This window comes from Canis aureus, chromosome 25 (genome assembly GCF_053574225.1).
Source record: "Canis aureus isolate CA01 chromosome 25, VMU_Caureus_v.1.0, whole genome shotgun sequence".
NCBI lineage: Eukaryota > Metazoa > Chordata > Mammalia > Carnivora > Canidae > Canis > Canis aureus.
In genome coordinates, this window is record NC_135635.1 from 1,767,214 (window position 1) to 1,777,806 (window position 10,593).

Below are 10,593 nucleotides of genomic sequence, written 5' to 3' on the forward strand. Positions count from 1 at the left end.
AGAGACTGTGACTAGCTCAGTCAGAAGAATGTGCAACTCTTAACCTCAGGGTTGTGAGTTCGAGCCCTACATTGTATGTAGAGATTACTTAAGTAAAATTTTTTTAGAAATTATTTTCTTAAAAATAAGTTAATTAATTAATTATTTTCTTAAGTTTGATAATGGATTGTGGTTATGTAGGAGAAATGTTCTTTATGAGCGCATGATGAAATATTTATGGGTGGTGGATCATGATGTATGCAAGACTCAAATGGTTCACATATGTATATCAAAGCAAATATGGGAAAAGATTAAGAACTGTTTAGTGTGGGTGGTAGGTTTATGGGTAATCACTGTCGTATTCTTTAAACTTTTAAAAAATAATTTTTAGGGCAGCCCAGGTGGCTCAGCAGTTTAGCGCTGCCTTCAGCCCAGATTGTGATCCTGGAGACCCAGAATTGAGTCCCACATCGGGCTCCCTGCATAGCCTGCTTCTCCCTCAGCCTGTGTCTCTGCCTCTCACCCTCTCTGTTGCTGTGTCTCTCATGAATAAATAAGTAAATTAAAAAAAAAATAAAAAATAATTTTTATAATAAAAATTGGAAACAATATGTGGAATGGAACAAGATTGGCAAAATGTTGATAATTCCTGAGGTTAGGTAATGGGAGTATAGGAGTTCATTAAACTGTTTTCTCTTATATGTCTGTAAATTTCCATATTAAAACTTTTTATAAAACAACAAGAACAACAACCAGAAAAAAAATGGAAGGGCTCCAGCTTGGAGTAAGACAAAATTAGGAGAGAGCAAATACATGGTTATTACTGAACCTCATTCAAGTCCTTTAGGTGTCAGTTCTGGCCTTAATGTTACAAAGTTTTATTGGGCAACCCCAATTCAGTAGGAACAGCTTCCCAAAGCTTGGGGATTCCAGTTCCCTGGGGTGGCATATTAGAAACAATATGAGATAGAAATGAAAAGAAGTCTGTCATTTGCAAAGGTAAGGGACAGACCAAATACTAAAAGAGAGGAAAGGAAATAAGAAAACATCAGGGGAAAAAAAAAAGAAAGAAAATGTTGGAACACCAACATTTCAAAAAAAATTTTTAAAGTTTTATTCATTTAAGTAATCTTTACACCCAACATAGGGCTTGAACTACAACTCCAAGATCAAGAGTTGTACGCTCTTTTGAGCCAGCCAGGGGCCCCAGAATATTAATATTTCGAATCAAACTAAGGAGCAGGCTTACTGTGAGACCTGTACAGAAGGTTAGATTAACCTCAAGATTGGGACGCCTGAGTGGCTCAGTGGTTGAGCATCTGACTTTGGCTCAGGGCGTGATCCTGCGAACCAGGATCAAGTCTCACATTGGGCTCCTTGCAGGGAGCCTGCCTCTTCCTCTGGCTATGTTTCTGCCTCTCTCTGTGTCTCTCATAAATAAATAAAAAAAAATATTAAAAAAAAAAACTCAAGATTTTGCACTTGGGGCGGCGGGCGCCTGTGGTTCAGTCAGTTAAGTGCCTGCCTTTGGCTTGGGTCATGATCCTGGGGTCCTGGAATCACACCCCATGTCTGGCTCCCTGCTCTGCCTCCCTCCCCTCTCCTGTTCATTCTCTCTTTCTCTCTATCTAATAAACTTTGAAAAAAAGAAAAGTCTTAAAAAGTTTTTTGCACGTGGGTCATTTATATTCCAGAGACCCTGAGAGCTCGGGTGAAAGTGAGTAGCTGTTCAAGAAGTCACTTCATCCTTTACTAACAATAGCATGGCTTCTCCTAGGGCTGGGCAGCAGTTGCAGTCAGCTTTGAAAGAGAAAGAGGAGATGCATTTAATAGCAATACCTGATAATTTTATGAATCAATAAATTCCTCTCAGAAGAGGAAAGAAGAGTCAGTTTGCCTAGAACTATAAAGCAACCTAAGGAAATGATTCCAAAAAGGCAGCAAACTAAAGACTCATCCCATGACTGGCAATTCCCAAAGCTAAACCATCAATTTGTATTTTAGATCTCATGGATTTCCTATGCCTTCCCATCCTCAACTATGTGGAAACCTTGCTACACTTCGTTTATAGTAAGAAGAGAATAGCAGACTCCCAGATTCCTCTCATGGACACAAGGTGGTGAAGGCATAAGATAAACACACTTGAGGATGACCATCCTTAGTCCTTTATATTGTTGCACAAAATGGGATGCAAACCCAGTGCTTTCAGGAGACAGGCAGGTCATGTAAATGGGGAGAAAGAAGGCAACAGGAAGTTGAAAATATTATGAAAAGACTGGAGAGTACAAGATCCATTTATAAGGAACGACCACTACTCAGGGCCAGAATTTCTGCCCTCAGGATTGTGAACCCACTGTTGCTAGGATTTCCAGCTTAAAATCTAAATCTTCACTGAAAATGTCTGATACTGGAGCATACTGGGTGGCACAGTCAGTTAAGGGTCTGACTCTTGGTTTTAGCTCAAGTCATGATCTCAGATCCTGAGATCGAGCCCCCCACATCAGGCTCCGTGCTAAGTGCAGAGTCTGCTTGAGATTCTCTTTCAGGGTCCAAGCTCAGCAGAGAGTCTTTCTTTAAAAAAAAAAAAAAATTGTATTCATGAGATACTCACAGAGAGGCAGAGACACAGGTAGAGGGAGAAGCAGGCTCCCTGTGGGGAGCCCCATGCAGAACTCAGTTCCTGGACCGGGGGATCGTGCCCTGAGCCAAAGGCAGAGGCTCACCCACTGAGCCACCAAGGCATCCCTACTTTTAGCTTTTAGAAAGTTAGTAAATTTGGGGGAAATAATAAATAACAAAACAACAGCAAGGTGCTCTGCATATGGCTTAGATACACCAAGAAGGGGAGGGATCCCTGGGTGGCGCAGCGGTTTGGCGCCTGCCTTTGGCCCAGGGCGCGATCCTGGAGACCCGGGATCGAATCCCACATCAGGCTCCCGGTGCATGGAGCCTGCTTCTCCCTCTGCCTGTGTCTCTGCCTCTCTCTCTCTCTCTCTCTCTGTGACTATCATAAATAAATGAAAAAAAAAAAAAAGTGGGTAAAGAGATGGGTCAGTGAATTTTCTCCCTAATTTCTTGGCTTCTTTTGTGTTTTCCTTCTTTACCACTTCTCTGTCTCTCCTTATTTCTAGTTTGTCAACATCTGTTTCTCTTCCCCTCATAATCCCCCTGTGCCCACATCTTCCCTTCTCCTCAAAAATGAGGAACTGATGAATAAATGAAAATGGAGGATAACTGGAATGGAACATAGAGTGACCCCCAAACCCAGGACACTGGAAAAGCAGGCCTGGGTCTTGGATTTCCTATAAAATTGCTCTAAAATATAGGAAGACCTCAAGCATTTATTTGGTATAACTCACCTCAGGGGCAAGTCATAGACGCCATACAGCCAATAAAGATGCTCTTCCTTGTTCTCCAAACCCCATGCTCGATCCCCAAGCCCTATGGATTCCACCTCAGAAACATCTCTCAAGTCTACTCCTTCCTCTAGGCCATCTCCCCACCTTCAGTCTCATTTTCTGCTTTCAGGTTCCCGCATGGTAACTCAGGCTCAAGAACTCCTGAACTTTCATCCTACGTCTTTTCAGAACTCTGGGCCTCTAAAACTGCTTTTTTTTTTTTTTTTTTAAGATTTTATTTATTTATTCATGAGAGACACACACACACACACACACACACACACACACAGAGGCAGAGGAACAGGCAGATGGAGAAGCAGGCTCCCTGCAGAGAGCCCGATGTAGGGCTCGATCCTGGGACTCCAGGATCAGGACCTGAGCTGAGGCAGCCGCTTAACCACTGAGCCCCCAAGCTGTGCCTAAAACTGCCGTTTCTGCCTGGAATCCATTGGGTTCAGGAGCCAGACTACCTGAGTTTGAACTGACTGAACCACTTCCTGCTTCAGTTTCCTTTACCTATAACATTGGAGTAATAGTACCTCCCTCACCGAGTTGCTGGGAAGATTATAGAAATTGTAAGTGGAAAGCACCCAGAACTGGAACACAATAAATGCTCAGTGTTAGCTGATATTATTTACCAACTGGCCAACTCCCACTTACCCCAAGGCCCAGCCCAGACCTAGCTCATTTTCCCAGTGGCACCGTCACTCCTTCCTTTGCTACCCCACTGCTAGATCCATGTCTCTATTGTGGTTCTTTTTACCAGTATTACAATAACCTACTTACATGTCCTTCTGCTCCATTAGATCTTGTGGATCCTGAGCAGCAGGGACCATCTTTTAGGTTCAGCACCCAGAAGACAGCATTTCCTCAATAAACAATTTTCTAGAAAACCAATCTAGCCCCACTGGGAGACCTGTGATTCCCAGACATACTATGGAACTTTTGAGTCTGTACCTAAGCACAAATGCTTTTCCCAGTTTCTCTCCCCTCTCCACTTAATAAATCCATTCTTTCATTTTTTTCTACTCACACTTTTCATGTTCCAGGCCCAAGAGGTGGTTGAAATGTCACTTTTCCTGTGAAGTCACCTTTGACTCTTCCTATCGTTCCCACTTATTTCTAGGTTTATATTCTCCTGGCATTTTATAGTATCTATCTCTTGGATATTTTTCCTTTCCCCAGCAGATGTGAGTGCCATGCATGGCATAGAGTAAATCAGGAGCCATCAATTCCAGCTGTGTATTGTAATCACTGACATGTTTTCTTAAAAATACTGACTTGTTGAAGCACCTGAAGTAGCTCAGTTAAGCATCCAACTCTTGATCTCAGCTCAGGTCTCGATCTCAGGGTTGCAAGTCCAATACCCACATTGGGCTCCACACTAGGCATAGAGCCTACTTAAACAAAACAAAAACAAATCCAACGACTGATTTATAGGGCCCCATCCTTGAGAATCTCATTCAATAGATTTTTTTTTTTTCAAAAGATTTATTTACCTGTTTGAGAGAGAAGAAGAAGGGGCAGAGGGAGAGAATATCCAAGCAAACTACTGCTGCATACAGGGCTCGATCTCACAAGCCATGAGATCTGGATTTGAACCAAAACCAAGAGCTGGACGCTTAACTGACCAAGCCACCCAGGCGTCCCTCATTCAATAAATTTAAGTCAAAACTCTAAATTAGGGACGCCTGAGTGGCTCAGCAGTTGAGAGCCTACCTTCGGCCCAGGGTGTGATCCTGGAGTCCTGGGATCAGGTCCCACAATGGGCTCCCTGCATGGAGCCTGCTTTGCCCTCTGCTTGTGTCTGCCTCTCTCTGTGTCTCTCGTGAATAAATAAATAAAATCTTTTTTTTTTAATAAATAAAATCTTAAAAAAAAAAACAACTCTAAACTATCCTCACCCTGAAACTAATAATACACTATATGTTAATTTGAATTAAAAAAATAAAAAAAAAAACATCGGACACATGGGTAGCTCAGCTGGTTTGGTGCCAGCCTTTGGCCCAGGGCATGACCTTGGAGGCCCAGGATCAAGTCCCACGTCGGGCTCCCTGCATGGAGCCTGCTTCTCCCTCTGCCTGTGTCTCTGCCTCCCTCTCTCTGTGTCTCTCATGAATAAATAAATAAAATCTTAAAACGCGCGCGCACACACACACACACACACAAAACTGAATTGTTCTCTGATAGCTGATGAGCAGCCAGGGTTAAGAACCTCTGCAGCAAAAAAAAAAAAAAAGAACCTCTGTAGCAGATATGAAAACTTATGCTAAAGACCTATATCTATTCATTGAAGGGAAGACAGTAAAGATGCGTTCCAGTAGTCTGAACCAATTCTAAAGGTTCTCAGTTAAGAAACAAAGGGACAGGGTAGCCCCGGTGGCTCAGCAGTTTAGCGCCACCTTCAGCCCAGGGTGTTATCCTAGAGTCCCGGGATCAAGTCCCACGTCGGGCTCCCTGCATGGAGCCTGCTTCTCCCTCTGCCTGTGTCTCTGCCTCTCTCTCTCCCCCTGTGTTTCTCATGAATAAATAAATAAAATCCTTTTAAAAAAAGGGACATAGGGTGTCTTCCTCACTGATACTCTGGTTCCTTTCTATAAAACTGATATGCTTTGGAGGGTCTATGGAAGGGCAGCAAAAGTAGTAGAATGTGCTGGGCCCAACCAAGGTAATGGCACAGATGAACAGAGACCAGGAAAAAAAAAGCTTTATTTGGGCTGAGAGCTGGAGAATGAGAAGGCCCTGAGCCAGCCTACTGAGGCTAAGAAGTGAGATTAGATTCCAAACCGGCAGGTAGAGCTTATGAACCAAATGGACTCCACCTCCCAGCAGGCTTACAGTTAGTACAATCAATAGAGGCTGGTGGGAAATCTATTTGCCACTAAATCACCAAAGTATGCCAGCCACCATTACAAAACGGCACAGTTTCTTTTCTTCCATAATTAAATTTCCACAACCCCTCCCAACTACAAGTATTACAAAAGAAAGTTAAAAAAAAAATCTCATTTTACAGATCTTAAACTCATCTTCAGCATTTAGCTCAAAGGTCTCATCAGCCTCAAAAACATAGTTCTCCTGCTAAGCTCATCAGCTAAAAGGTCTTTTCAAGTAGTTAGAAGATGGTCTTTGCTAGCCCATGGCAATTCATTGGCCCATTTTCCCTAGCCAGTTAGGGCTGAACAGCAGAGTAAGGCTCAGAGTGGGGGGTAAGGGAGAAGGGGTACAAGGGCTAATTTTCCCCCGTACAAGATGCCATTTGAAGCTTGATGGGAGAGCAGAACTGGAGAGGCTTGAGGGAAGGGTCCAGACCCTGCATTCAGTCAGAGTCACTGCTGGAAGAGGAGGAGGAGGAGGAGGAATGCTGTAAGGGGAAAGGAGACAGCATCAGATGCAATGACCTTTGATCACTCCATGGGACATTCTTTGGTGCTCCACCCCTCCACCCAAGCACCCTTTGCTTCCTAAGAAGGTCAGGAGTCTTGAAACAGTCCCTTAAACGGCAAAAGCAAAAAGCAGTAGAATGTGGTGGGCCCAACGGTGACACACAGGAATGGATTAAACCTTCCTAAATCAGTGCACAGAACTTAATACTGCATTTGGAGCATGTTTCCAACTTTCTTTACCCAAGTCAGTGCCTAGGCAAGGAAATAAATTATAGGAACTAGTGTAGTATAGTGCTAGGAGACAGCTGCTATCTTGCAAATGCTTACTGATTGGCTGCATGGAAAGTTCATGTAGCAGGGGGTCTAAGACAAGGGAGCAGAAACAGCCTCTGTGGGATCCCTGGGTGGCGCAGCGGTTTGGCGCCTGCCTTTGGCCCAGGGCGCGATCCTGGAGACCCAGGATCGAATCCCACATCGGGATCCCGGTGCATGGAGCCTGCTTCTCCCTCTGCCTGTGTCTCTGCCTCTCTCTCTCTCTCTGTGACTATCATAAATAAATTAAAAAAAAAAAAAAGAAAAGAAACAGCCTCTGTGTGCCTGTCTAGCTTTACTTTTTCCTAAGCCCCAAATGGGAGAAAGTGAGGAAGGAGGGGAGAGTACTAGTCAAGGTTCTTTACTTGCACACCCCCAACAACTGTCACCAAACACATTTTTTCATCTCTGCAGGGCAATTTCTACCCCCATTCAACCTCATATCTTTCCTTCTCCTGCAATTCCTATCAAAGATCCGGAAAGGGGTAGTGCCCAAAGCCCTAAGGCAAATAAACACTGGGCACTAAAATGTAAATTAAGGCCTCCTCAAGATCCAGGAAGATCCAGGTGGGTTCGGTCCTTCCAGGGTTGTCCTGAGAGCTACTTGGTTCGGTCCTTCCAGGGTTGTCCTGAGAGCTACTTGTTAGTTAACGCTCTTCTAGAATGAAGATACTAGCTGAGGGCTAGCATCTCTGGGGCTGAGCATGAAATTTAGGTTTTGTTTGAGGCTGAGTCACTGAGAGTCCTGCTGGGTGGTAGGACAAAAAGGCCCCTGTGATAATTAACACAGCACCTCCAGAACACTGAAGGTGGGGGTGTCTGACTTGCTAAACCAAGCGTCTGGGGATGGGGGTGGAGCAAAAGTTCTGGGAGACAGAGACAGGAAGGGCTTTGGATTCTGTTCTGTATTCTATGGCTCAGCTTAGCCTCTCCTCGATAGAAGGCCCGATTTGCCTAGTATTTCAAGATTACCAGATTCTTACCAGTGGAAATACTTTACAAAGAAGAACCGTCGACCAGAGCCACACAATGGCTGCTTCATGTCCTCAGACTGCAAATCCCCCCATGCCTCTGTGGTGGGCACCCCTTCCTAGCCAAGCTCCAGGGGGCACTGACCTTGCCATGCTTGTGGTGTTTGTGCGTCTTTTTATGAGCTTTCTTCATTTTCTTCCGCATCTTCTTGTCCATCACCATTCCCGGTCCCCCCATGCCAGGTGGCAAGGGATTCACAAGAGGCGTGCCAGGAACAGGTGGTGGGTAGGGAGGTGGGTAGGGACCCGTGGGTTGGCATCCGGGGTACCCTGGTTGTGGCGCAGGATAAGGGGGCCCGCCAGGGGGAAAAGCTGGATTCCCCTGGGGAGCCCCTGGGGGAGTTGGATAGGGGCCCGGGGGGTAGGCAGGATTCACAGGTGGCGGATGGGCAGGATTGGCACCTCCAGGGTACGCGACGTTAGGGGGATATGGATGAGGCCCTGGCTGTCCTGGTGGAAGAAGCAAAGAATAAGTTAGGATTCCAAGAGCTCAGAGCCTCTGACGATAAACAGGGGCAAAAAGAAGGGGGTTCCGTTTCTCACTCACTACTTACAGGGAAATGCAAAGGCGGGGGAGCAGGTGGGGCGGCGGGGAGGCAAAGCCGGCGGGCAGAGGGAAGGCGAGGGCTGCGGCAGGGGTGGGGAGGGAGGGAGACGGTGACTCGGGACCGACGAGCGCAGGGTCAGCCGAGGAGGAGCGAGGACCGCTTCTGCGCGCGAGGGGGGCGGAGAAAGCGACAGAAACTCCCCGTGCCCGGCTCCTCTGAAAAGCGGTTGCGGCCGAGCCCCCGAGCACCTACCGGCATTGGGATTCCACATGTTCGGGGCCTCCCTGCAGCCTGAGGAGGAAGAAACCAAGGCGAAAAGCTGATGGTGCGGGTGGGGTGGGGGGGGGGGAAGGGGGGTTAGAGACCCAGCCCGGAGCAGCGCCTCCCGGACTCGCGGAACCGCCTCGACCTCCGCAGGCTTCCTTCCCCACCGTCCCTGCGCTCAGCACCTGCTTCCTGCTGCCCCCAGGCCCGGGGCGCCCTCCCCGCGCCTCCACCTTCCACCACCTCGGGCTCCGCGGGACAGCGCCCACCTCCGCGACCTCCGGGCCCGCTCTCCCCTCCCCTCCCCTCCCCTCTTCGCCCCTTCCCCTCCCATCCTCCCCTCCTCCGCGACCTCGGGGTCCGCTCCCCTCCCCCCCTTCCCCTACCCCCTCGGCGACCTCGGGGTCCGCTCCTCCCTCCCCCCCTCCCCCTCCCCCCCCGCGACCTCCGACCCCGCTCCCCCCTCCCCTCCCCTCCTCTCCTCCCCCCCTCCGCGACCTCTGGGCCCGCTCTCCCCTCCCCTCCCCTCCCCTCTTCGCCCCTTCCCCTCCCATCCTCCCCTCCTCCGCGACCTCGGGGTCCGCTCCCCTCCCCCCCTTCCCCTACCCCCTCCGCGACCTCGGGGTCCGCTCCTCCCTCCCCTCCTCCCCCCTTCCCCTCCCCTCCTCCCCCTTCCCCTACCCCCTCCGCGACCTCGGGGTCCGCTCCTCCCTCCCCTCCTCCCCCCTCCGCGACCTCCGGGTCCTCTCCCCCCCTCCCCTGCCGGGGCTGAGCCCGGAAGACTTTCCTCACCCACCGCTACGGAAGGATCTTAAACAACTTCACCGCCCTCAGCCCGGGCAGGCGGAGGGAGGCAGGACCCTCACCCCAGGCCACGGGAAGGAGCCGGAGAAGGCGTCCAGGGAAGAGCCTCCACCGCTGTCTTACGGAGACACACCCCCCTTCCACAGCCCACAGGGCAAGTGGAGAGCCTGGCTCCCGGCTGCCAAGGATCCCTGACCTGGGGACGAGGAAAGGAGGAAACTGGGGAACCCAGACGCCCAGTCACCTTTACACCACCTCCCGGGCGGGACTCATCCTCGGCTCTCACTTCCTGGCCCCCGCCCCCCGCTCCCCGACCTGGGCTTCAGCGCCCGCCCCCGCCCCCGCCCCCGCCCCCGCCTGGTTGGCGAGCGCTTGGCCCGTCCGCATCGTGATTGGAGAACACAGCCGTCAATCACTCTGGCAGGCGGGGCTGGAGGCCGGCGGCGGCCCCGGGGGCGGAGCGCGGCCCCGGAGGGCGCAGAGGAGTGGGCGGGCCGGAAGCGCCGGGGGCGGGGCCAAGGCGGGCCTCGGAGGGGCGGGGCCGGCTTGTGGGCGGAGTCCCGGGGAGGCCCGGTGGACTCTGCACCGGGGCCCTTTGAGCTACTCGGGCGGTGGGTGCGACGCCTGGAGAGGTGACCGAGGCGGTGCCAAGGTCCTTGCAGAGCGCCTAAGAGACGGCGGAGAGCTGCCGGGTCTCAGCCCCACGCCTCGGTTTCGCCACCTTCCTCCTCTCCCCTGTGGGAAGTAAAGAAACATTCTTGGGGGAAATACAGAGATTTCCTAATCCCCCTTAGAATTCCCTAGCTCACTTGCATAGCTCCGCCATCCGTCGAATTGCATAAGGCAGAAGCCAAGGAGGTCATCTTTGATGGCT

General features: G+C 49.7%; 1 protein-coding gene across 8 annotated transcripts; it reads right to left on the bottom strand.

The window, feature by feature from the left end:
* Window positions 1-6,068: 6,068 nt before the first annotated feature.
* Window positions 6,069-10,059, bottom strand: PRR13 (proline rich 13). Of its 8 annotated transcripts, none has more exons than XM_077869856.1 (4): window positions 9,964-10,059; window positions 8,904-8,942; window positions 8,189-8,553; window positions 6,069-6,738 (listed from the first exon to the last, which is right to left on the bottom strand). In XM_077869856.1, the coding sequence occupies exons 2-4, from the start codon at window positions 8,920-8,922 to the stop codon at window positions 6,694-6,696; spliced, it is 429 nt and encodes a 142-aa protein (XP_077725982.1). In that variant the 5' UTR covers window positions 8,923-8,942; window positions 9,964-10,059; the 3' UTR covers window positions 6,069-6,693. The 8 variants fall into 8 exon arrangements, with proteins under 8 accessions (XP_077725982.1, XP_077725988.1, XP_077725984.1 ...); XM_077869862.1 differs by having other exon boundaries at window positions 8,904-8,970; window positions 9,964-10,039; XM_077869858.1 differs by having other exon boundaries at window positions 9,916-10,031.
* Between the last annotated feature and the right edge of the window lie 534 nt (window positions 10,060-10,593).

Excerpts from the sequence above, each read along its gene's own strand:
- PRR13 (XM_077869856.1), bottom strand. Across the intron at positions 6,739-8,188 it reads AACACCACAAGCATGGCAAG|CATTCCTCCTCCTCCTCCTC; the intron begins GTCAGTGCCCCC and ends TTCCCCTTACAG.